The sequence below is a fragment of the Penicillium paradoxum genome (genome assembly GCF_028828445.1).
Source record: "Penicillium paradoxum strain IBT 22861 chromosome Unknown utg000004l_segment0_segment0, whole genome shotgun sequence".
Lineage (NCBI taxonomy): Eukaryota > Fungi > Ascomycota > Eurotiomycetes > Eurotiales > Aspergillaceae > Penicillium > Penicillium paradoxum.
The window spans coordinates 1,142,913-1,169,073 of NW_026643182.1; the positions used below are offsets into that span (position 1 = coordinate 1,142,913).

Here is a 26,161-nt window from a genome sequence, read left to right on the forward strand (position 1 = left end):
TCTCTTGGATAAGTATGATCTAACCTCTTAGTATACTCTTTGTTTACAGGCAAACATCTTAACTTAGTCATAGATTATATAGCACAAACAACCGCTATAGGATCAAAAAGGTAAATCAAATTAGACTGATCAAGGCTGGGATTGAACCAATAAACATTAGATTCAAAAAAGAGAACGCGCGTGGAAGTCAACTTGTTTTATATATAATGTTATACACGCCACCCAGGATAAATAGAGAGATGAGGGAATTCCCCGCTACACTACCCACCCTGGGGGCACTTAGAGCTTCGTTACTATGTTACTTATAGGGCCTTAGTCAACCCATTCTCTCCCAGGCAATTACGATTTGATATATACTCTTTCTTGGTTAAGCATCTCAGCTGGACATGTTTCTGCCACCGGAATCAAGTTTTCCACATGCTTCTTTGCTTAGCTATTCTCATACTTTCCCCCTCCTACTATAGACTCTACAGGGGAAAACAGGGCTTCCTGTTCGCCCAGCCATACTGAGGCTACCTGCAGTCACTATTGTTTCCCCGGAGCGCCCGCAATTGTCACTTGAATATGTGCATACTCTACATTCTCTAGATTCGAAGGGTGGCTCAATGATTCAAACGTGTATACTATGGCTATAAAATGCGACCCAGCGTTTTGATGTCAATGCCGTAATCTTCGGCTGTTGGCCCATTCGGGTCGGGGGATCCGCTGCTCCATTTGGGCCTATGCCACCACAACATCATTGTGTGTTGGCATGAGCAAGACGAGGGTTCAGAGCATTCATAGTGGGCCATCTCAACTCCTGAGAATCATGACCTCAGCGGTATCGGCAGCTCCACATGATCTACGATGTGCAAGATACATATACCCCCTTCCCAAACGTCATGACCCACCCCCTGAGCAACATCACCTCTTTACCCAAGCACATCGCCTTCATATCAGGTAATGTACGGATTTGAACGTGTTAGAACAGTATGTCTTCAATAACACAACAGACATCAGGGGAAGAAACTGTCGATCATCGGACATTATTGTTGAGCCGAACTCCAATTAAGCAGGGCCAGAAAAGCTTGTCCAATTTTTGAGCCATCTTGGCCTGTTTGGACTAGTCGCCACAGTGGGTATTGACGGTTCCATACCCCTGATATACATTGAATCCCATGGCTTTTGGAGTCTCGACTCATCACAAGTATGAGAGGTCTCCCTGATGTTCATTGATTGAAGAAGCGTTAGAGTGGGTTCGTTATACGCACATGTGTCAAGACAAACCATTAAGAATTGTGAGAACCGGTCTTGAGATGGCTCCACTGCAAATGCTCATCGTCAATGTCCGTCGGGCCGCGGCGCATGGCAAGTTGGAATTTGGCAATCCTTGTGACGAGATGCGACAATCATCCAATAGCGCACACTACTATGTCAATGTCATCATGTCCTGTGCATTGCCATCTTCGCTCGAACGACACGTGGGTTTATTGTCCTGGATCGACATGATCTCTGAAAATCATGTTCCAATGATTCCCCCCTTTTTGGTCAAGCTCGCAAGGTTCAGCCCAAGACCGACGTCAGCGATGTTCAGGGACCAACCTTCAGCTTTACGTCCAAATTGTTGAGTCCAGTATCTTAAATACTTACTCTATCCCTCTCTGACCTGAACCGAACTAATCATTAAGAAGCCTATTAAGCAAAATCAATTAAGGACTGGACTACAATATCAATCTCCGAGCCTTTTTTATCGACAAAAGACAGGAGTTCACGCCTCTGGGAGTCTGATCTGAGGACCTTGGCAAATTACACTATGTCCGCCACCCTGACATTAAGGGCGCTGGTATTAGCAGCCCTTCTGCTAGTTCTAGTGCCCTGCTGTTCTGCGTTCCGATTTGATAAGTCTCGTCATGAAGATGTCCATGCATCGGATCACCAGGACATTTATTCTGCAGAGGCAGATATTATGATCAAACATGATAAGAGCGAGGAAGGAGAGGTAGGTCAAGGCCCATTGATTGTTACCTCGTATTACCAGCTAACCAGTTGAATAACAGAACCACGGCGATATTAAAGTGCCAGATGGCGCTAGATTCACGTCATTCAAGGTTAACGAGAAGGGCGACGAGGAAATTCCAGGTTTCATCTCAAAAGATCTGGAAGACGACGCTGTCGAGCATCTCTTTATTGTTCTCCATGGAAGACTAAGAGATGGAAACAGCTACTGGAAGATGCTGCACAACTCCATCAACCAGGCCAGAGAAGACAACTTCACCGGAACAGACCGCAAAATGGCAGTTCTCGCCCCGCAGTTCTTCTCAAAGAAATTCAACTCCGGCCAATATAAGAAGAACCAGCTGGCCTGGGATGACTTGAACGCTTGGCAGCCAGGCGGCCAAGCTATTCACCCCGAAAACACAACCCTTACCTCTTTCGACGTCTTGGACGGCCTCGTCAAGCTCCACTCAGACAAGGAGAGGTACCCTAGCCTAACAAACGTCACCATCGTTGGCCATGGTGGCGGTGGCCAGCTCGCCCAGCGATACTCAGCTCTGGGTAACGATCCCCCCGAGAACGTCCACGTTCGATACATCCACGGCGACCCATCATCCTGCATGTACTTCACCGAAGACCGCCCTGTCCTCTCAGACACCGATGCCTCGAAGAAAACTTGCGAATCCTACAATATCTGGCGATACGGCTTCGACCACTTCCCCGGCACGGGAGGCAAGCGCATGACCCCAAAGGACTACTTCAAGCAGTACGTCAGTCGAGACGTTGTCTCAATTGTCGGATTGCAGGATACCGGAAGCGCAGGTGACACGAGCTGCATGGCGCAGGTCCAAGGAGGCCAGAATCGACGTGCTCGCAACCTGATCTGGTTCCGGTACATCAACTCGCTTGCGCGCACGGACGAAGACCTATCTGGATTCCCGGGTTCATTCAAGAATCTTCCTGATTGGAGTGACGCGGTGGATGGAAAGAGTCATCTACGACTCCTTGTTGTTGAGGATGTGGCTCACAATGCGGAGGAGCTGTTTGAAGGAGATCTTGGACGAGCGGCGCTCTTCCACGATCGTGATATTGATCAAGGCTGGCGTCCCAAGAAGGATGATAACTAGAGTTGGCGGCTGTATAGAACGCAAAAGATCATAATACCCTACCTTCAACCAAGTTTTCTATCGGTGTGGTACCTGTTGACCAATTGACGCTATTCATTTTGTAGTAATTCAGCGATCGAGTACAGAGTACAATTATTCAAGAGACCTATATAGTACAGACGGCAGGATATTGAGTAGTCGAAATTAACAAGCTATACTACTTCATTTTGAACGTCATATCTCCGAATCAATGATTAGTCCTAATACAGAAGACCTTGAAGATTATTGACTTTCCCAATACTACGATATCAAAGTAAAACACTTAAAAAAGGGAAGCCCCGGGTGGCGGCTTTAGGGCTATCCTAAATTATCAGGTTTCTTGTCCAAGGGATGCATCTAAAGACAGTGTGGTAGAAAGGAGACATGCAGCTACTTCTCAATTTTTGTTCTTCAAGCGCCTGAGTGCTGGAACGTAATCTCAATGGGCTGGAGACTGAGTCTCATCCCTGGGGCGCCCTTATAAAAGCGGCCGTCACCTACATGTGACCTCTGTTGTACATAACGTGCGTTATACACCGGTCAATACCTAGGTAGTTGTAAGACATGCAGATTTGAAAAAGGAGCCCAGAAGAATGTCGTCTATCTATTATTTATGCGCCAGTCAAGGATCATACGTGAAGTACACAGTCTAATACCTGCTGTTCTGAGCGTAGCTCCGTATCTTATCGCCGTGCGGAGCCAACGTCAATTCCCCTCAACCTCTCTTCTTATGCTACAACTTCTTCTGCCCTCATCAATCCATCGAGAGCCCCTCAAATCGCCATCGGGCTGAACCGGGTAGATGCAGCAGATCTCGAGCGATACCGAGCAGAGCGGTAAGCGCCAATCGATCGGCAAGAGGAAGCTTTCTGATCAAGGGGAGCCATCGCAGCCGCGATCGCAACAAACCATCTCCGAGCTCTTCTCTGAGCGATACACACCTGATCCCAGCCTTCCGCAGTCTCACAAACGGTCTCGTGTGTCAGCATCACCATCGCGCCTGACCTCCACGACCCCAACTGTCTCGCATAAGATGTATCCGATTTCCGGTTCCCCGCCCAAGAATGGCGCCGCGCTTGGTCGGGGTATGTCTGAAACCAACGGTTCTGTCAAACCTCAAAACATGAACCCGAATTCTCGTCAGAGTAATTTTTCTCCTCACACCGGTGCGAAAAAGCTCGTTGTTAAGAATCTTCGTGCTGGACCGCGACTCAACCAGGATTCATATTTCGATAAAGTGTGGTCGCAGTTCGATGCGGCTTTGACGGCTATTTTCGATGGAAAGAAACCAGAGAGCTCGCTGGAGGAGTTATACAAGGGCGGCGAGAATGTGTGTCGCCAGGATCGGGCCGCTCTATTGGCCAAGAAGCTCCAGGCTCGGTGCAAAGAGTTCGTCAGTGGAAACATGCGCACAAACCTTGCTACCAGGGCTGGAGGGAGTACCGATGTGGATACACTGCGAGCGGTGATTGAGGCATGGTCAACCTGGCACACGAAATTAGTATGTGGCAATGAAACATCTCAAATACAACTCACCACTGACCCTTCTCTTATCGTTTAGGTCACCGTTCGCTGGATCTTCTATTATCTTGACCAATCCTTTCTCTTACACTCGAAAGAACATCCGGTGATACTTGAAATGGGGTTGATCCAATTTCGATCATACATCTTCTCCGACGCCAGTCTGAAGCCAAAGATTTTGAAAGGAACATACGACTTGATCGCTGTCGATCGCGGTTCAGATACCAAGGCATTGGCGGATTCCACCCTGCTGAGAGAGGCTATGAAGCTATTCCACAACCTTGATGTTTATGGTAGTGACTTTGAGCCGCTGTTTATGGCCGAATCTGAGAAGTTTGTGAAGTCCTGGTCACTACAGCAAGCCGCTGGATCCCTAGCCGCCTATGTCGATAATGCTCACCGGTTAATTGAACGTGAAGCGGAACGGTGCGGGCTCTTCTCTTTCACCCGGAACACAAAACTCCAACTGTCCGAGCTCCTGGATGAGAATCTGATCACAAAGCAAAAGGGTCTCTTGACCAGTAAAAACGAGGTTCTTGTTTTGATGCGAGCTGAAAACAAAACTGCTTTGAAACAGCTTTACAGTCTGCTTGATCGGAAAGACCTCACTCTCGCGTTGAAACCTGCATTCAAGGATTTCATCATTGGGGTCGGTGAAGGGATTGTGTTTGATCAAGAAAAGGACAGTGACATGGTTATTCGCCTCCTCCAATTCAAGCAACAGGCCGACGAAATTTGTGCCCAGGCTTTCGAGTCGAACGAGGAATTGGGTCACACACTCCGCGAAGCCTTTGGCATCTTTATGAATACCGGAAAGAAGATGGAATCGACAGGCGGCACCGATAACCCCAAGTCGGGTGAAATGATTGCCAAATACGTGGACAGGTTGCTTAAAGGCGGCTACAAGCTACCACCGGATCTTAATCCACAAGAAGTCAGCCTGATGGCCGACGATGCGGAGCTCGACCGACAACTTGACCAAGTTCTAGACCTCTTCCGTTTCGTACATGGAAAGGCAGTCTTTGAGGCTTTCTACAAGAACGACCTTGCCCGGCGTCTCTTAATGAAACGTAGCGCAAGCGATGATGCGGAAAAGAGCATGCTAGCTCGTTTGAAGAACGGTTTGTTATCTCAAATACTCTACTCGTATATGCTCGAGCTAACTTTTCTTCAGAATGCGGATCAAGCTTCACTCACAATCTTGAGTCCATGTTCAACGACATGGATATCGCTCACGATGAAATGACAGCCTTCAAACGGTTGCAACAGGATGACCGGGAGCGGCATGGTCGATCTCACGTCGAGATCGAAGTTAACGTGCTATCTGCCGCCTCATGGCCGACATATCCCGATGTCCCTGTACGGATCCCATCAAGTATTGCCCGCTCGATTAATAAATTCGAAACGTTCTACCACACCAAGCATACAGGGCGTAAGCTCACGTGGAAGCACCAGTTAGCGCATTGTCAATTGACTGCGAACTTCCCGCTTGGGAAGAAGAACCTGGTGGTCAGCTCATTCCAGGCGATCGTGTTACTACTGTTCAATGATATCCCTGATGGCGAGAGCATGCAATACCCACAGATTCAAGAAGCAACCGGCTTGTGTAAGTGCTTTTCCGGAGGAAAAGAACCTCATTTACGGCCAAGCAAACCCCTCACTGACATGACCCACAGCGGACCCTGAATTGAAACGAACCCTTCAATCACTTGCGTGCGCCAAATACCGTGTCTTAACCAAGGAACCCAAGGGCAAGGATGTAAACACAACGGACAAGTTCTCGTACAACACCAGCTTCAGCGACAAGCAGCTACGCATCAAGATCAACCAGATCCAGCTGAAGGAGACGAAAGAAGAGACCAAGACGACGCACGAGCGCGTTGCAGCCGATCGCCACTTCGAGACGCAAGCCGCCATTGTGCGCATTATGAAGAGCCGCAAAGTTTTGAGCCACGCCGAGTTGATCTCGGAGGTCATTAGTGCGACTAGGACCCGAGGTGTTCTCCAGCCTGCCGAGATTAAGGAAGAGATTGAAAAGTACGTATCGCTACCCCCCAAGTTTTGGAAACACATCGTGTCTAATATCAGCCTTATCGCATAGGTTAATTGAGAAGGAGTACATGGAGCGCAAGGAGGGGACTAATCAATACAGCTACATGGCTTAACGCATAATGTTACACACTGAAAGTACTTTTGTCACGGAATGCACACATTCATGTTTATTTGTTGGGAGTTTCATTTGTACGGGGATTTTTTGTTTGAGGATTAATTCGTTTCGACTATGGTGGCCGGGCTTTTCATGGCTGGCGCACATGGAGCATGTCAGATTGTACTTTGACAACATCTTCTGTATTCGTTCATATTGCACTACCCGATTCTGAGTGTCAACTTCGAGAAATAAGTAGCTACGCCTTAGCGTAGAAGAACAAGAACCACTTGTCGATCACCTTTGGTGGATGCAAGCCACTGCTCTCATATCCTGCTGTTCGCTGCAAGCTTTTGGGAGCCCTGAGCCCATGTCCCGTAAACGAAGGAGACGAGCAATAGAATAGACCATATCTGCCAACGATAATAACGACGCGGCTCGTCATCGCCGAATTGGCGACAAACGAGAATAAATAGATATAAAAATGCGAAAACACCCAGTAAGGTCCTCCAGTAAGGTCCTCCACGGTAACGGGTTAGCAACTAGCATCGAGGATTAGAAAATTGGGACATACAAGATACTAGTTCGGCAAAAGGTTCGTTTTTTGCAAGTGGACTTTCCTAGGTATAAGCTTTAAGCTTTAAGATTAAGACTAAGCCTGTGGAACCCAAGTTCCAGTATGCGCCCCCCAAGGGTTGTCTGATTTCTGCCTTTGAGCCATTCCAAAAAGCGAGACTGGAAGGAGACTTTGGTTCCATGATGTTATTGAACTAACTCCACAGGCATCATAGACCATTCATCCTAATTGAAGGCTACAGCAGGCTACAGCAGGCTACAGAATCACAGAGGATCCTCCTCTCCCCTCCACAGTATTGATCACTGCAGTCAGTCCTATCGCTTCACTTGATGTAGTGCGTCCATCGTATAAACCTCATCACTGTTACATAATACTCTCAAAAAGAAAGAAAAAGAAAGCATCTGCTATGAGTAAAATATATGCAATGCAATCAATGGATGCGGAGCAAATTGTTAGAGAACATCTCCCAGTTCCTACGTAGGTATCTGTTTATATTGAGGCGTGGGTCGGGTCCACTTGATTTTAGCTTTCTTACTATAAGCACCGGGATGGCGGAAGGCGATCAATTTATGCCCCAAAGTTGCTGATAGGTCAATGCAGCTCATAGAGAGAAATAATAGGGCCTTGTTAATATAGGGTGCTAGCCTAGAGCTATTTAGCTCACCTAGGTGGTCCAACTCCAAGGTAGTGATTTGATTCTAAGGCTGTATTATGAATTCATCAGCTGAGGACGATCACCGGGCCCTCCCCACACGTTATTAAAAGTTCAAAGGTCACATGTTGAATCCAATATCTCGGAGAATATGATATGATAATGATATGCCAAGTCAACCAATGGCAAGTCAATGATCACATACGGATTTGGGAGGATCTAGTTGTATTCAATGCAATAAAGGCGAAGTGCAATCACGCGGGAGATGAGTTTTGTATCTTGCGAATATCATATATGGAACCTATCTTACTATAGACTACCTTATCGCCAATTTAGGTAGGTTGATACCCGATGTTTGGCTCTGTATCTCGTTCGGATGTATGCAATGGAATGACATTCTGTACTCTGCATGCACCTAGGTATTGAATTGACCCCTTGATGAAATACAACACTAGGCCACAGAAAAGGGTAGGAGAGATCCATTTTTATACGATTGCGCGATAGCGGTGTTGATCCCTGAAGCATCAGCATCAGGTGACAGACAGTACCCACCATGGAGTTGATCTCTCCTTTCCCCTTTCCTCTCTCCCGTCTTTTCGCTAGTTCATCGGCATAGTTTATTTCTAGAATTGATGCATGATCTGATCTCTGTACGGAGTACGCAGTACGGAGTAGAGGAAGACACGACGGCTACATGAGTGGCTACTGCACAGATGTCCTATGTAAGTTCAGTGGGTTCAAGGTCTTGGGTATATCCGAAATATGCAGTCATCCCTTGCCATATAAAATTGTGATGAACATGGTGACACGAACAACTCATCCACAGGCAGAATGGTAACACTCCACTATTGAAAGGAAGGTCCTTGCGGTCACAGCCTCGACTGTTCTCTGATAATTTCGACTACCGAGTAGACCCCAACTCCTATTAGCCGATCTTAGTCCAGAGGATTTACGAAGGGCTTCGACGTTCTCGTAGATTGTAACTGTGTCTTGACGCGAACAAATGTCCTGATATGTGTAGAAGGTAAGGACTGAAGTGACACGATTGCAGTGGCAAGTAAGAGGTGGTAGGTGCACGAGGAATGCCGGCAAACCTGCTGCATTGAGCATCGACCGCAAACAAAAGTAACCCAAGTCCCAGGACTCGAGAGTGGACCCGTGGAGTGTCGACGTATCCAAAAAGAATGATTCGAATGTTCGGTGGAAAAGGGCCCATTCGGACGACAGGGCGTTTCTGGAATGCGGTGCCTGGCGGGATATCCGTAGAGGGTAAGCCGACCCGTCGATCCAGACTCCAGGATCTCACGATATGTTCATGTGAGCCTGTTCATGTGAGCGGAAAAAAAATGGTAACACGGACTCGATTCTACGATGGAGCAACGAGTACGGAGTTCGTCGATTGAACCCCGGAGGCGCCATAAAGAGGGAGTGGTATCCCAGAAGCGATCAGAGACCAGACTCAACACTCCAGACAACGGAGACCTCAAGTACAACGTGAGTTGCCCATTCCCCCGCAACGATTGTGGGAGCTCCGGGCAGTGTTCCGAGGCAATCTATACACCATCTCTCTCATCTTACTGACTTCGAAATAGAAGAACCCCCACTTTTTCCCCGCCCTCACGACGCTGAAGTCCAATCCGAGAGCTGCTCGTTGACTTTCGATCCGGTTTCATTGACGGCGATTCTGATTCTGGTCCTGAAAACATATCCCCATTGGCGAACAGTCCCCTCCATTACGAAGAGTCCATTTATACCGCGACCCTCCCAGTTTCCAGCTCAAAATCCATTGCGCTCTGTTCTTTTTTTTTTTTTACTCTCCAATTGTCCATTCGATTCCAAAAGTCCCGAATTCTATATAGCCATCGGAAGCTGTCCACTTTTGATCAGCAATGCAGAGTACGTTTTCCGCTCCACCTGATCATCCCGTCCCCACACGCACTCCGAGGAACTTCGGTGTCTCTGACCTTTTCCCAGCCAAACATTTCTTCTCCGATCCCAATCACTTGGTCCTGACAGCGCTTAACTCGCTTACTCTCACAAACCCATCGTTGGCGCTGGATCGACAGAACAAGATCATTTTCCGCCGTCCAGATGCGCCCCGCAAGCCGAACAAGGTCTCCATCGTGACGGGCGGCGGCTCGGGCCACGAACCCGCTTTTGCGGGCTTCGTCGGTCATGGTCTTTGCGATGCCTCTGTCGCAGGCACCATCTTTGCGTCCCCCTCCGCGGAGCAGATCCGCAGAGCCGTCATCGATCGCGTCCCCACTGAAAATGGCGTGCTGATCATTCCTATGAATTATACCGGCGATGTGCTGAACTTCGGTATGGCGACGGAGAAATCCCGTGTCGCTGGTATCAAGACAGAATTCTTTGCCATCAATGATGATGTCGGTGTCGGTCGTGTCAAGGGTGGCAAGGTCGGTCGCCGCGGGATTGGTGGTGGTGTGTTGATTTTGAAGATGGTCGGCGCTTTGGCTGAGGCTGGGTACGTTTTTCTACATGGGCATTTTCGCAAGCCAAAAAGGAAAGAAAAAAACTAACTTAATTTCCCAGTGGCTCTCTGGATGAAGTCTACGCTCTAGCCCAGCTAGCCAACAAAAATCTCGTCTCGCTGGGCTCATCGCTGGAGCACGTCCACGTGCCTGGTCGTGGTGTCCCCGAAGACACCATCCCACACGGCGAGGTCGAAGTCGGCATGGGAATCCACAACGAGCCTGGCTCTCACCGGACGAAATTCGAACTAGTCGAGCTGGTCGCGGGTATGCTCCTGCAGCTACTCGACCACAACGACCCAGACCGCTGCTACGTGACCCGCAAGCCGGAGGACAAGTTCGTCCTACTGATCAACAACCTCGGCGGCGTGAGCCCGCTCGAGCTAGCCGGTATCACCGACGAGGTCTACCGCCAGCTGCAGCGCGACTACCAAGTCAACATGGTCCGCGTCATCCAAGGCACATTCCTAACCAGTCTGAACGGCCTCGGCTTCAGCATCTCGCTCATGAAGCTAGTCGACCCAGGCTACGCTGGAAAGACCATGCTCGAGCTCCTAGATGCACCCGCCGAGGCAGTCGGCTGGTCTGCCCCAATCAACACCGCAACCTGGGATAACCGCAACGACGACCCCGTGGAACTGAAATCCTCCAACCTAACCGAAGACATCCACAGCAACCTCCAGCGTGAGTTCCCCCTTCATCGCCAATCCAAAATCTCCAAACTAACACATCCCCCAGTCGACCCCAAAATCCTCCAAAAGGTCCTCAGCGCAGGCCTCCAGCGCGTCATCAAAGCCGAAGCCGAAGTAACCCGCTACGACACCATCGTCGGCGACGGCGACTGCGGCATCGGCCTAAAGCGCGGCGCCGAAGCCATCCAAGATCTCCTCACCAACACCCCCCTCAGCACCGACATCGTCAGCACAGTCGCGCGCATCGTGACAGTCGTCGAGAACGTCATGGACGGCACCTCGGGCGCCATCTACGCCATTTTCCTCAACGCGCTAGCCCACGGCCTCCTCGCACACAACACCCCCTCCCCAACCCCAATCACCTCCGCAACATGGGCCGCCGCGCTAAAGTCTTCCTTCGCTGCGCTTGGTATCTACACGCCCGCGAAGCCAGGCGATCGCACACTCATCGATGCGCTAGCGCCGTTTATCGACACGCTGGCGGAGACGAATGATCTGCGGGCTGCGGCGGCGGCGGCGCAGCAGGGGACTGAGTCTACGAAGGCTATGAAGGCGAGTCTTGGGAGGAGTGTTTATGTTGGCGGAGAGCAGGAATGGATTGGGAAGATTCCTGATCCCGGTGCGTTCGGGTTATCCGAGTTTTTGGCTGGGTTGGCGGAGGCTGTTTAGTGTTTTTCCTTGTTTTTTGTATACATACTATCTATCTGGCTGGCTGCCTTAATGAGTGTGTCTCGGGACATATGGTTAGTTGATGATAATGAAAATTTGGTCACTCATTCCTGTATCGGATGTATCAATCTTGGGAGTATGTCAGGGCAAAGAGCTTAAACTGTCACAGATTCTTGGACTGCGTATCGAAGCAGAGAGCCCAGGTCAGTCGTACCATCGCGAGCCAAGACTGAACCAGTCTTGACTCCTTTCAACAGGTCAAAGGCTTTATCAATGACATCGTCCATCCCACTCACAACGGTCTAATAAGTCCGGATGTGAAAGAGAGGACTCTGACTGAGGCTAGGACGCATGCACGAAAGTGGCCTGGTGGGGAAGGAACAGGTTCATTTTGGTAAGGAAGCGTTTCAAGTTGACGAAGTTGTACGTATGCGAAGCTTTGGACTAAGTCAATAGTTAGTCCTCAACGAACCCTTCCGTTTTCAAAGGTCAGAACACAAACGCACAGTCGGCTCGAAGGCACGTCGGAAGACAACTCATCGCAACCCTAGCTATATAGGTCCACGCTGTAACAAGATATGAGCCCAGAATGTGGGACTAGAGCGGTGAAAGCTTGGGGAAGAATGTCGATGATGCGTTCACTATTTCAGGTCGCGTGTGACGTCTGCGGATACACCGAGAGTCGACCGGCACCTGTGTAGTATGCGTAGATAGGTACATTTTCGATACCATGCTGACACACAGAAAGGCTGATGTCCTCGTTACCGGGGTATCCTGGACATCGACGTAGACGAGTAGGGTGAGGTCGAAGCCGATAGATTGCGCGATTGACGAAATCCAGAGAAGGACTGTAGACGTATAGAACTGGAGAGCAGGTGTATTGTGCGCGAGCAGTCTCTGACAGGTAGATACTTAAAGTCGAAGGCGTCCATGCGACTGAAATTGCATGTGATTTCAGAAAGATCAGAAATGATGGTGACTTGAAATTGAGAATCTTTTCATTCTCCGTCCTAATGTAAGATGAGCGAAGAGTACAGGCACAATAGGTCTCCATCACACGAACACAGAGAAATAGGCTTTTTCTGAATCCAGTCCAAGATATTCTCGGTATGTTGGAGTATTTCCTACCAATATATTCCCATCAGAACGCCGCTCGATGGATGTGTGCCGAAGTATTTCGAGATAACGCATTATCAGGCGACTCTCTGTCGATTTCGGGCCACGAAGAGAAGGATGGCTCTAATACTAGAGCATCGGCCGTTTCTTGAGTCGAGCTGTGGACCATCAGACTTTGTTGAGGTTCGGGAGAAAGGCGTCCAATTTCACTGTTCGGAGGAAGGAGTTTGCACTCTTATAACCCCCCAACACCCGTAGATGCATTATCAGGTACTTGGCTTCAGGAACCTCGTTTTCGGCAGCCAACCAGAAGGTGTTTTGATGAGTTGCTGACACTTGCTCATCTGGCAGTGGTCTCTTTGGTCTAAAGATGTACCAATCAGGCGGAGAATTGGTCATGGCGCGACAATCTCCAAAGCCGAGCCTAGGATATACCAATATTCCATTGACTGTTGACAATGGCAGGGTTAATTCTTGTTCAAAGCAACTGGGGCTGTGCCAATCCACGTCCAGCATCTCGATGCTTTTGATGGTTGCCAACGTCATATCCACTCCTTGCGAGTAGAGACATGGTTAGGCTGGATCTCATGCTTCGTCTTCCTATCCAGACGTTAGACAACGGCACACATTTCTGTGCGAGAAGGTGTAGTAGTTGGAATAGACAGAGCTGACAGTTGGCTTATAGAAGCACACAATTATCGGATTGACCCTACGTCTCTTGGATCAATTTCGCGTACCTTGGAACAGTCCAATCATGGAATCGGGTCTTGTATGAAATAGCATTGACTGCATTGGTCACCAAAAGCCCATATGTCGGACAATTGGACCCCCGCGAAGCACTCAAGATTTGGAGTAACTTTTATTGTAGTCCCCGTAAAGCCAGTCACCGTTGTTCAGCGTCAGCCGTTCTGACTCTTCGGTGATTTGTAAATGACTGTGGAGATTGACGTGGTCATCGTAGAGAGTTTTGCTGAAATTTTTGTGGAATGGGAATAGGAATTGTGAATGAAGACCTTCTTCCTATTCTTTGAAAGAATGTATGGATCCATGGCATAGGATTGGATCTGGGAAGACGCTTGTTTTGACTTGGTCGAGCGGACAATCTTCTTGTTAGCCAGGGAGAGAGAAAGAGCGCCCAGCAACTGTTGATCATTTCATTATGCTGAGTGTAGTTTCCCTAAAGAATTGCAAAGAGCCAAGGTGGTCGCTCTTGCTGCGCTGGAAAACAGGACTGGAAAAGAAAAAAATGCAATCCAAACGTAGCGGGTCCAGGGCTACTGCAGCTTGAGCGGGCGTCACGTAGATGTGCAACTCGATGGTCGCAATGTCGGAAACTGGTGGTCGCCGTGATAGTAATGACGCAAGTCCCAGAGACGATGTGACTCGATCCATCTGAGTGGTCACACTCTTGGAAAGGCCTGCATAGAGCGAGCAGCCTTGACACTGTCGCCTTTGCAATACCAAATGCTGCCTCTCAGTAGTCGCATTTCTGGTATCAACCACGCTTTTCGTATGCTTGTCTTGTGGATTTCTCGTGCACGATTGGTTTGTTTTGACGTTCGTTCCTTGTGAGAGGACTTTGCGAAACTAAGGTTCTTGGCCTCAGTTCTTGTCCGTTGTCCTGTCCAATAGGAATGGTGGCCTTCATCCGGTGGCTTCGTCCTGCAGGTGGTATTCGGATATGTGGGCAGTGTTTGATACGCCACGATTATGGTCAAGCACCCTAGTTAGCAATGGTACAAAGGAAGGTAGGAGGTCAGATTCTTGTAGAGCGGCGTATACCACTGAATGGCGTGGTCGGTGAAGCCGAGGCCCCATGGCCAGCGATGTCGCGGAAGCTAGACAGCATCCTGTGGGGAAACGATGGTCGAAATGGGGAAGTCAACAGACTTATGGGGGAGTGAAAATGAGTGAATGAGACTGGGGATAGAAATGGCTCAGATGAAGTCGGGTACTAGGGACCGGCCAACAGCGAAATACTAGAGATGAAAGTAACAAGATGGAGAATGGGTGTTGTTACCTCTTGCCTAAAAGCAAGTATTCGAAAGCTTCAATCGCAAGACTATGTAAAGGAGTAAAACGACCAACACCCTTCTCCAAATTGATTTGCCCTATCCGGGAGCTGCTTCAGGCTCGGTGTGACCTCTGTATATAAGATTCTGCGACTATACCAACCTAGGTCCAGCGCTGGAAGGTAGACATTGGGTAAAACATGCTACTGGTTGCTACACTGGAAGCCAAGGGAATATTGATGGGGAAAAAAGAATTCACACTAGCTACTGCCGCATAAGCGGTGTCGCAAGAGCAACCAGATAGTCAAGTGCTTCCTTTTTCCATGCACAAAGAAAACAAAAACGAGAAAACAAATAGAAACAAGTCCGGAAATGAACAATCCACACAGGCGGCTGCCGCATAAAGCGGTGTCGCAGAGCAACCAGCCAGTCAAGTGCTTCATTTCTTCCGTACAGAAAGAAACAATGTTAAGAGACATATCCGGAGAAAACAAGTAGTGAACAACCTTAGATGTAATCACAAATCCGGAAAAACATGGGTATCGTCGAGGAAGAATTTTCTGTGTTCAACTCTCCAACAGATGCAAGATCTCATAGGAGAGGAATCGGCAAGCGAAGGCTTGCTTAAGTCTCCATCACGAGGATGACGACATCGCCACGCAGGAACCTAAAAATCGAGACATAGGCATTAGAGATGGATCAAATGATAAAAAGACAGAACAAAAACCAGTTGAGGATGTGGCAAACATACATCTTGCTGATGAAACGATCCCGGTTGACCAGCTTGCCCTTGGGAGCGCCACGGGGTCGCTCTGTCCACATCTCCTTCACGTTCTCGAGGACCATGTTGCAGTGGCGATCGAACGCCTTGACACGAGCCAACAGCTTGCGATTGCCACGGGTGTTGATGAGAACCTGGTTACCAGTGTTGCAGGCGTTGTAAAGCAGGCGGAAGGGACCATGGGTCAGCTCGTAGAATCCGACGCGGCCAACCTCGTACTCGCTATTGGAATGAAAGGAGCAAGATTAGCTTTTGTTCTCTGTATGTATGCTATGCATAGCTTTCAAGGCAATGCCAAGTGGAAATGGCGGCGTCAGACATCCCCGGAGATGGGGTACCGTAGACAGCCCCGCCGATTCGAGGATCAGCTTCAGTTCGAGGGGACAATGACTACGAGGAACGACCAATGCTGCAGGGGGGAGGGGGAGTCAATGCAATTGACGCGTGTACTTACGTGAGCTCGCTGCGGGGCTTAGCGAGCAGCTCCCTATTGAGTTGGTCAGTTGATGAGCTCTAGGTATAGTGAGGTTGTTGGTAGACATACTGGATGGTGGGCTCCGGCGCAGACATGCTGACAGAAGAGACCTCGGTCGAGACAGCTGAAGATACTTCGGTCGAAGCGGCGGTTGATTGGTCGCTTGGAGCAGCAGACAAGGGTTGAATATCGAGTTTGAGAGAAGCACGCTTAGATGAGGTTTGCGAGATGTCGGGGGAGCCAAGACTAGAACTCATCTTGACAAACTTGGTGGGCGGTGAGGTAGTGATCACGTGACTTGGGTAAAGCAGAATTAAGACGGCGGTGAAGGTGAGATGAAATCACGTGGATGACACAGCTCCTGGTATAGTGCCTCGCTTTTAAGGCATCAATAACTTCTAGAAGCAGGCCGGATCCACACCTTATAAATCAGGCATCAGAAGCCAAGACCATATTGGCACCTTATAATACAGGCACCCACTTCCGGCGCTTTCCCGAGGACGCGATTGGCTAGAGTCACGTCGCGTCACGCCTGTTTGGAGATCTTCGAGATAGCTTTAATCGCGTATGCAAGGCTTCTTAACTTCTCTCTCCCCTACGTTCTCCCCCTCCCATTTCTGTCGGCCCATGCAGAGTAGTGGAGTGACTATTGCCATTTTTCTTGCTTAACTCTAGGTAAGAATTGGCTCATCATGTCTTTTTCCTTTTTTCCTTTTTTGCTCTTTATGCGTGTTTTGCCTTCAGGCCTGTTGGTCAAATGCTAACATTCCAGCCCTGCAGAAAAAGGCTTCTCCACTACCTGTTGCATAATCCGTCCATTCTCCCGGCCAACCAGCTCCTTGATAGGTGCGGAGTACCATTGATCACCTTGATTGTCACTACCTCCTTTTGGACCCATCCCCGATACGACGTGGAGTGTCTTGAATCGACAATTTCATCTCGCTTCCCCCACCCCTCGATATCCCTCTTCCTTCTCTCTCTCTCTCTTCCCTCCCCCCCCATATTCCAACAACCTTCGAATACGTCTCGTCCTTGCACTTCATTCAACGTCAGACTTTACCACACTGTCGTACATGGTGGGCAAACAAAGTCTGATGAGATGGACTCTCAGGACGGTATTGATGTCCGCCCTATGAGGCGTATGTTTCCTGCTACTTGATAAGTCTAGTCAACTGGGAACTGAACATGATCATTCTGTAGTGAAAGTTCTTTACACATTCGACAACGAAAATAAGACCAATTGCCTTGCTCGGTGGCCACACGTACTCGATATCCAAACAGCCTACCTAGACGAGAACACTCCGGTTGGAGTGATCGAACTCAAAACATGCATCCAGTCCATCGTTTCTGCTAGGTTTGACTACCTGTCCCCGGCGTTTCTGAGATGCCATACTGACACATTCATTTGTTAGCCCTGAGCTGGTGGGTCAATTAGGAAAGGATTATACTGTTTATGCCTATGACTACTCCGAATTTGAAACCCCTCTCGTTGGACAAGGAATGCTCTCAAGTGTACTGGCCACTTTTTCGTCCACGTCCGAGACATCTACCCACCAGTCAAAAACAATGATTACCGGCCGAGTTTGCAAGAGTCCCCTGAACGGTCTGTTCTCCAAAGGCGCTCAAGAGACATTAGAGGTCAAATTACGGCTGGTGCCAGTCCCAACCGTTACCCAGAGTGAGTACCGCGGCAATATGCAGAAATATCGGGGATTGACCCGTAGTTCTACAGGCGATTTTGATACGCAATCATGGACGAATTTTGTTCGCCAAAATCCTGCCTTGCTGGAATCTTCGAGAAGCCAGAGCCACAACGACCATGGTGGCTCTCCCATGAATCAATCGGGGATTGAGAGATTCCACCAGATCTTGAGTGAAGGTTCAACGCCACGAGAGTTCCCTACATTCCACCATAACGGTTCGGTCCGCTCAATATCGCCTTCACACTCATATGCCGGCAGTCGAGTTTCAACGCCTGGTGGAGCTAGAACACCTGCATATCACCAATCTTATACCAAGCAGAGCATCCCCCACAGCGATATGATCCGCCCATCCTCGAGCGCCTCTATGCGAGATTGTGACACTCAAACCCAACTTTCACAAAACCTTCGAAGAGGATCCATTCAATCAGCATATGGTAGTGGTGACGAAGAACCTACGGAAGCCCCGCCTCGCAAGAGGGCGAAGGTATACCAGGCCAACTGGCCCGGAAAGTCGGGGATGAATATCGAAAGACAGCCAAGCTCGTTGCGAGTAGCAGCCAGCACCGCAGCCTCTGTACGAATCCATCGTCCAACCCCAGTGAACCCTGCTCTTACGACCGAACATGCCCACGAGGAGCCCGTCCGTCCACCTACCCCGATGTCTAGACCTTCTGATTTCCCCCGACGAAGCCGACCCAGTGGTAGTTTGTTGCGGGAGTCATCGAGCATGAGCATTGTCTCGTGTCCTGCTTCGTACACTTCTCCATACTGCATGAGCGATGATATCCCCAACACAGATGCTACTGCTGAGTCCCCTGAAGATACTCGATACCAAGGTATTTTTGAGCCATCATTCAACATGCCATCCTCGCCTCCGGTGTTCGATGGCCGATTAGCCAATAGATCAAGTCCTGTCTTGCCTACTATGTCCCTAGACAACGACTCCGGTTTCATGAGTGCAGGGCTGGAGGAACTTCAGGACGATGAAACCGCCACCCCTCAAAATGACCACAGAATGGGGGCTTTTCACGGCACAGCCCAGAGCAAGCGCTCTGTTCGGACTACAGTGCAAGCGAACTCCCCAGTGAGCACTGTTAGTGCCGCCCAAGGAACCAACAATGATCCTCTTCCAGTCGACGAGAATCCAGCAGAGCAGGTTGCAAAGCAGACACCCCGACCGTTATCTCGTGCTGCCACATCTCACTCCGTTCAATCTCGTCCTACGTCTCGTCCGACTACAGCTACCGGATCGAGGCCTTCAAGCTCCGGCGCACAACGCTTGGCCCCAAAACCACTTGCACCGGCACCACAGATCTTCCCCAACGAAGCTCCTCAACTTTATCGCCCAATTCCCGCTAGTGATCCAATCGTGGCCCCTCGTCCTACTGGCCCTATGGATGTCACGTTCCTACCTTGCAAGACATCCAACCAGTCGAAGCAATCGGCAAAATCAAAGCAGGGATCAAAGATGGTACCAAAGAACATTAAAGCTCGCTTGGATAAGGCAATCCAGGACGGTGCCATTCCGCCGTATTGCGAGAATTGCGGGACCATTGAAACCGCCAGTTGGCGTCGCGCATGGGTCAAAACGGTTGAGGGAGGCGAGCATCTCGCAGAGGAGATGATGAAATGCTCTTCCATGCTCTTTTGGGAGTCTTCAGATCGCAACGATGAGGGTGAGATGCATCATTTCAAGATTTACAAAAAGGGCGCCGAGATAGACGATCCTGAGTGGTTGCAAATGACCTTTTGCAATCCCTGTGGTTTGTGGCTCCACAAATTCAAAAACATGCGTCCAGAAGAGAAATGGACTAAGCCAGGAGCCACAAAGCCCGTCAAAAAGAACAAAAAGCGCCCGTCGAGGACTCGTACAGATGATTCACTCAACTCTTGCCCTGCTACTAGGACTCGTAGCAAGGCCGCACCAAAGAAGTCCTCAGCTTCATCGCCCGCACCCACTGAAGCGTCTTCTATTCACCCTGAAGGGGAGACTCCCCAAATGGAAGATGACGATGATCATGATGTTGAAGCTGAATATTCCCCCAACGATCCTCCTCGGGCAAACAGTGCCGAGCTCGATGGAACAGATGATACTCCAGGACGCCTGTGGTCTAAGCAAGATGCCAGAGAGGCCATGCGACGCGCTATCAAGTCTAGCCCAGCGAGCCGTATGCAAGCCCGCTCTACTCCAGCGCTAAGCTCCAACAGCCTAACCCCCAAGCCTTTGAGAAGGTCGCTGTTCCCAAATGCCCAAAGTGAAGGGCCGCTGAAGGAGCTCGATACTTCTATGGTGAACGGCTGCTCTCCACGTCGCAGCCCTCGCATTGCGTCAACAAAGGATGAGAAGTTGCACCAACAGAAGGAGAACCTTGCGCCCACTCCAGGTGATGACCTCGATGATCTCTTTGAGAGTCCTTCCATTGGATTTGATTCAACAAGCCCTACTCCTCGCCGACGCAACCCTCGGATCAATGCGATTGACAAGCGATTGTCTTTGCCTGCCAATTCACCAAGTCTCAACAAACGCAAGGACCTGGGCCCGGTTATGACTCCGGCTCGACTGTCCGCCGAGCGCTTGCAGCGTATCCAAGCAATCCATGGAAGTCCTCGCTCATCGCCACGGCAACAAAAGTCTCCTGCTAAGGGACAGACGTTGGCTCCACAGGCTGTCCATGATGGTCTTCCAGAGGCTTTCGAGTCCATTGATGGCATGATTCTCGACATATTTGATCCATCCGACAAACCCGATCCTTTCTTCGGAATGGACCATGGCAAGTTCGCCGGCGATAATTGGGCAGAGTGGCTTCCAACGGACTATGTATCCCCGGCCGAGTCTTGTGGAACTCCTGCCAATGAGCTGCTCAATGCTCTTTTCTCTGATCCCTCCGATAAAGATAACTTCAACTCCGACCTTCTTCCTTTCAACTTCAATGACGTTGCCATTCCCGACTCCGGGTTCTTCAGCTCGGACGCTCTCTCCACTGACGCATCCAAGGCCCAGCCGGCTGCTGCAGAACCCGAAGGCCAACTCGCCACCTCCCCTGTCTAAGACTGGGATAACATCTATCGATCACTTCTTCTACATGTCAATTCTTCCTCATACCTCGATTGTTTTTTGTGCAGTTTTTTCAGCGATGGCGTTCGGTTCCTGGTTTACCCTCGTTGCATACATGCAACGCATCCTAACTTTTACCCTGAGATTCATGACTTTTCCTTATTTGTTCAAACCGATGACCCCGAGTATCCTGATGGAACTCCGATATTACATACCCTGCTCCTTTTAGTGGGTGCAGCCCACCGAAAGAGATGCGGTAATCTATTGTTACATAGCTAGGATGCCCTTCCTGTGGATCCTCACAAGCTTTTATGACAGCATGAAAGATTAAATCAAATGAAAGATTACAATGACCATATTCTTCTGTCTTCATCTAAGTTACTTCGAATCTACTGTGTCTCCTTCCATCCTCCGCATAATGAACTCTACATAGTCTTTGAGGATAGTAACTCTTGTATGTCGGTTATCCTGGTTGTAAGGAGGACCGTTCAATTCCAGCACTAGCTCGGCAGTAAATTGGCACTATGGCGCTATCAAATCTCACTACTGATTGTGTGGAACCATTCGTCTAGCACCCGGAGCAATGCCACCTTTCAATCTCATTTATACTTATTGCCGATCTGGTTCAATGTCAACCTTGGAAACTTTTTGATATAACCACAGGGCAGATACAAAGCTGTAGCTTCCTCATGAATGAATAATTGACAAAGGCTCCCTAAGTAAAATAGTAAAAAAGCTCTAAGTGCCCCCAGGGTGGGTAGTGTAGCGGGGAATTCCCTCATCTCTCTATTTATCCTGGGTGGCTTGTATAATATTATATATAAAACAAGTTGACTTCCACGCGCGTTCTCTTTTTTGAATCTAATGTTTACTAGTTCGATCCTAGCTTGATCGGTTTAATTTGATTTAATAGATGAGTTAGTTAAGAATGCTCTATAAATAATATAGTAACGAAGCTCTGATTGCCCCCAGGGTAGGTAGTGTAGCGGGGAGTTCGCTCATCTCTCTATTTATCCTGGGTGGCGTGTATAATATTATATATAAAACAAGTTGACTTCCACGCGCGTTCTCTTTTTTAAATCTAATGTTTACTAGTTCGATCCTAGCTTGATCGGTTTAATTTGATTTAATAGATGAGTTAGTTAAGAATGCCCTAGAAATAATATAGTAACGAAGCTCTGATTGCCCCCAGGGTAGGTAGTGTAGCGGGGAATTCGCTCATCTCTCTATTTATCCTGGGTGGCGTGTATAATATTATATATAAAACAAGTTGACTTCCACGCGCGTTCTCTTTTTTAACTCTGATGCTTACTGGTTCAATCCCAGCTTGATCGTTTTAATTTGGGTGAAAATTTTGATCCTATAATATTTTCTTTGTGTTGTATAATATAGGACTGAGATGTTTGACCGCCGTTCTTTGTTATAGACACCATGACAATACTAGAGTGCTATTTGCATAGCATCTAGAAGCCTCTAAAACTTTCCAATGCTCCAAGCTCTAACTCTTGATGGTTACTTATTGACTGTTGATATAAGGTGATCTAAGGCTATATGGTATAGGAAGCTGATATGTTGCTTCACTTGATGGATTTGGTATAAGTATATGCACTCATATGTGAGCAATTCCTATAAGAATTCTCACTTTCTACACGATTCTAGATAATTGCAACTGTCTCAATCTACATGTACGTATATGTGTGCAAATTATTCGATACTCGTGAGAGGGAACAAGCTTTCACGGCCCCGAGATCCTGTGTCGCGCTACAGTCATCTGCTGGGATAAGTGCCAGGAGCAGGCAGATGTCTTAGGCTCAACGTATTATTACATATTTGACCCCTTTCCACTTGGCTAGAAAAATATAGATCCTCTTATTTGGCAATAACGCTGTAGTCTAAACCTGTAGCACCCTTTTATATAGGCTTCCTGTCCATGGAACTCTTCAAAACCTACAATCCCTACGATGTGATTCATACTCAATAGCAAAAGAACTACTTTCCATATACATATGTAGATCTATACAGCTTATAGAGACGCTAGGGTTTATAATCGAGCCGGAAAGCTATTATACGAGAGTAGAACCCTCTACACTTGCAAATTCCAACTTTCAGCTAAAGTTTTCTATAAACCTCAGCTCAACATGAGATCTTAGTTGGTAAAAAGCTTTGATCATGACCTCGTATGTAAATTGCAAAAGCCGGGGAATCACAAAACAAAAGTCACGGTGAGTGTATCGACACAGCGCCACGTAGACAGATAACTTTAAGACAGACCATCTGCTCCACGGACTTCAATAGACCATGCCATCTGAAAATTTCACCGTGACCAAGCTGCCTTGCCCTTTTTGCGTGGCAGACTCCAAAATCACCCTAGATCCGGGACATATCCCTCAGAGGCAAAAGAAATGGCATTATATTCGAATCCCTCAACTCCACATTACTCGACATTGTAGAAGATAGGTGTGAAGCGATGCGTGGCGTTGACGACCTGTTCATAGATCTTAAAGTCTGGAAATTGACGTTCATATATCAGTGTCCGACCCCTCTGTATCTTGTATCGCAGAGGAGCACTTACCGCAGTCAGCTGGGTCACCCCATTCTGTCGAGCCCAGCACACGGAGTCCCAATCCCTGTAGGAGAGAAATTATTAGTACACTGTTACACGAAGCGACTGTGTCCAAGATATGGCTTGTATATATGCCCCTGAACAATCGATCTTAAACATACCTGTCCACCCTCCAGATCGGCCACCTTCCCTACAACCTCGACCAGCTTGCCAACCTGCAAGCGCGCATCAGACTTCAAGATCAGTGTAGCATCGCCGCTTGTGCCGCATGTGAGTGTTCCGGTGCTACCGTGCAGTGCGGTAACTGTGCCGAGTAGGCGGACGGTGTATGTGTGGGAGCCAGTGTTGTTGGGGTGGAAGGCTTGGAGGTGAGTAGGGAGGATGCGGGGGGTTTGGAGGGACATTTTGAATAATTGATAGTATCTCGGTTGATGTTGAGAGACTTGATAGCTTTGGAAGTGTGGTGGTGGGGTTTCGTTGCTTGAGATTGATCTTGGAGACCGGCGGGGAGTAAGGCTGATTGACGCGAGGCGCGGGAACGCGTGGTCACGTGGCGATTAAACCGCACTATGGTAGATACTTTAGATGATATTTGTTTTGTGAGCTAGATATAAGAAACGAGTCGTGTTTGAAAGCTATTTCAGTTAGAGAAACTAACATACTTAGTTAGACAGCGGAGTTTCATTTTCCCTTACAATCCAATTTCCAGTTTGAGATGGTCACTTTCCTGGAGCTTGCGATATCATCACGTGATCTCATATCAATCTTCAGCAAAAGCTTCAGCCCGATACGTCAATTCAACAAGGCCAAGACTACACCTACGACAGACGAGACACGGTGCAATTTTTCGGCCCACAGCCAAAGCTGAACAATCAAGTTTTACATCAGTTTGCATAATCGATACCCACATCTCACACCCATCACATTCGACCACAATGCCTCCTCCATTCTCCTCCTCCCGGGGGATGACCAAGAACCCCCTCAAGCCTAGCCGCCACCGTGCCGGAAAACCTGTCGCAGAGGAACCCTCCTCAGAAGAGGAAGAAGAAGAGGACGAGGAAGCAGCCAAAGAGGCGCAAAGAGAACAAGAGCGGCGCAGACGAGCCGAGGCACTACGACGGAGACAGCAAGCGCCCAAAGCAAGCTCCTTCCCAGCTGGCGCATTAGCAGCCCAAAAGGCCGAAGAAGACGATGACGAGGAAGGTTTCGTTACCGAAGACGAAGAAGACGAGAAACCGGCACCAAAAGCAGCCCATCCCACGACCGTAGAACCAACTGTATCCAAGACTGCGGCGGCGCCGGGTGCAGACGCAAGCGACGAGGAGGAAGAAGAGGAAGAGGAAGAGGAAGAAAGCTCAGAAGAAGAGAGCAGTTCCGAAGACGAAGCACCCCGAATTCTCCTACGACCCACATTCATCAAAAAAGACAAGCGCAATGCATCTGCAGGCCAGACACAAGCACAAGCCGCCGCCGATCTAGAAGCCGAAGCCGAAGCCCGCCGGGCTGCCCAGCGAAAAGAAAAAGCCGACTTGCTGATCCGCGATCAGCTGGAGAAAGAAGCGATTGCGCGATCGAGCGCCAATCGCGCATGGGATGACGACGAGCTTGTCGAAGCCGAGGATGAAGAAGCCATTGATGACACCGATGGTCTGGACCCGGAAGCTGAGCGCGCGGCTTGGGAACTGCGCGAGCTGAAGCGGGTGCAGCGAGCACGGGAGGCTATCGAGGCTAGTGAGAAGGAGCTCGAGGAAATTGAACGTCGTCGGAATCTTACTGCCGATGAGCGCGAGCGCGAGGATCAAGAGTTCATTGCTAAGCAGAAGGAGGAGCGCGATGCCACGCGTGGCCAGACTGGGTTTATGCAGCGGTATTTCCACAAGGGTGCCTTCTTCCGTGGAGATCTTGAGGCAGAGGGCCTGGATCGGCGGGAGCTCATGGGTGCGCGGTTTGAGGATGAGGTCAATCGCGATACGCTGCCGCAATATATGCAGGTTCGTGATATGACTAAGTTGGGTAAGAAGGGCCGTACTCGCTACAGGGATCTCAAGTCTGAGGATACTGGGCGGTTTGGTGATGGGTTGGATAATCGGAGGAGAAGAGATGGTCCGCCGGAGGGTGTTACTGATGAGAGGTTCATGCCTGATCGTCGGGGTGGTGATGATGGTGATCGTGGGCCAACGGGTGCCAATGCTAGTGTTGTGAGGCCTCGGTACAGGTCGAGGTCGCCCCGGCGGGACCGGCGTGATGATCGAGACCAAGGTCGATATGAGCGGAGTCGGTCCAGAGAGAGGAGAAAACGGAGCCCATCGCCATATGATGACCGGGAGAAACGTCGGCGGGTGGATTCTGATTCGCGATGATTGATATCCTACTTCGTTATTGGCGTTGGGGCGTGGTCCTATCAAAATGTGCATGGGTGGGTTTACTTCTATGACTGCATTCCGAGCAACCAATGTGTCAATACTCTTCTGTACGTAATATGGCATATCCTCTCCTGGAGGAATTGTATTGTGTGATGTCCTGCTGGCCAACAACCAAGGACTTTTGTACATAGATCCACAGCTGATTCCAAGAACCATTGAGAAATT

At 49.1% G+C, this 26,161-nt stretch overlaps 7 protein-coding genes across 7 annotated transcripts; 5 read left to right on the forward strand and 2 right to left on the reverse strand.

Moving 5' to 3' along the window:
- Positions 1-1,792: 1,792 nt before the first annotated feature.
- Positions 1,793-3,101, forward strand: N7457_004165 (uncharacterized protein; the record flags this gene model as incomplete). The annotated part of the gene is made up of 2 exons (XM_057175210.1): positions 1,793-1,978; positions 2,037-3,101. 2 exons carry the CDS (start codon positions 1,793-1,795, stop codon positions 3,099-3,101), a joined length of 1,251 nt encoding a protein of 416 aa, XP_057032257.1.
- An 820-nt stretch (positions 3,102-3,921) lies between these two features.
- Positions 3,922-6,805, forward strand: N7457_004166 (cullin family protein; the record flags this gene model as incomplete). The annotated part of the gene is made up of 5 exons (XM_057175211.1): positions 3,922-4,620; positions 4,681-5,761; positions 5,815-6,246; positions 6,317-6,677; positions 6,742-6,805. 5 exons carry the CDS (start codon positions 3,922-3,924, stop codon positions 6,803-6,805), a joined length of 2,637 nt encoding a protein of 878 aa, XP_057032258.1.
- Positions 6,806-9,904: 3,099 nt separating this feature from the next.
- N7457_004167 (uncharacterized protein) lies at positions 9,905-11,868 on the forward strand (the record flags this gene model as incomplete). The annotated part of the gene is made up of 3 exons (XM_057175212.1): positions 9,905-10,500; positions 10,569-11,191; positions 11,246-11,868. 3 exons carry the CDS (start codon positions 9,905-9,907, stop codon positions 11,866-11,868), a joined length of 1,842 nt encoding a protein of 613 aa, XP_057032259.1.
- Positions 11,869-15,620: 3,752 nt separating this feature from the next.
- On the reverse strand, positions 15,621-16,509 carry N7457_004168 (mRNA splicing protein SMD2; the record flags this gene model as incomplete). The annotated part of the gene is made up of 4 exons (XM_057175213.1): positions 15,621-15,663; positions 15,748-15,999; positions 16,232-16,264; positions 16,322-16,509. The coding sequence occupies 4 exons, from the start codon at positions 16,507-16,509 to the stop codon at positions 15,621-15,623; spliced, it is 516 nt and encodes a 171-aa protein (XP_057032260.1).
- Positions 16,510-17,351: 842 nt separating this feature from the next.
- Positions 17,352-21,004, forward strand: N7457_004169 (putative GATA transcription factor (Ams2); the record flags this gene model as incomplete). Its single annotated transcript, XM_057175214.1, has 3 exons — positions 17,352-17,391; positions 17,453-17,606; positions 17,665-21,004. 3 exons carry the CDS (start codon positions 17,352-17,354, stop codon positions 21,002-21,004), a joined length of 3,534 nt encoding a protein of 1,177 aa, XP_057032261.1.
- A 2,440-nt stretch (positions 21,005-23,444) lies between these two features.
- On the reverse strand, positions 23,445-23,977 carry N7457_004170 (putative ssDNA binding protein Ssb3; the record flags this gene model as incomplete). The annotated part of the gene is made up of 3 exons (XM_057175215.1): positions 23,445-23,515; positions 23,583-23,637; positions 23,735-23,977. The coding sequence occupies 3 exons, from the start codon at positions 23,975-23,977 to the stop codon at positions 23,445-23,447; spliced, it is 369 nt and encodes a 122-aa protein (XP_057032262.1).
- Positions 23,978-24,508: 531 nt separating this feature from the next.
- N7457_004171 (microfibrillar-associated 1 family protein) lies at positions 24,509-25,933 on the forward strand (the record flags this gene model as incomplete). Its single annotated transcript, XM_057175216.1, has 1 exon — positions 24,509-25,933. The coding sequence occupies one exon, from the start codon at positions 24,509-24,511 to the stop codon at positions 25,931-25,933; it is 1,425 nt and encodes a 474-aa protein (XP_057032263.1).
- Between the last annotated feature and the right edge of the window lie 228 nt (positions 25,934-26,161).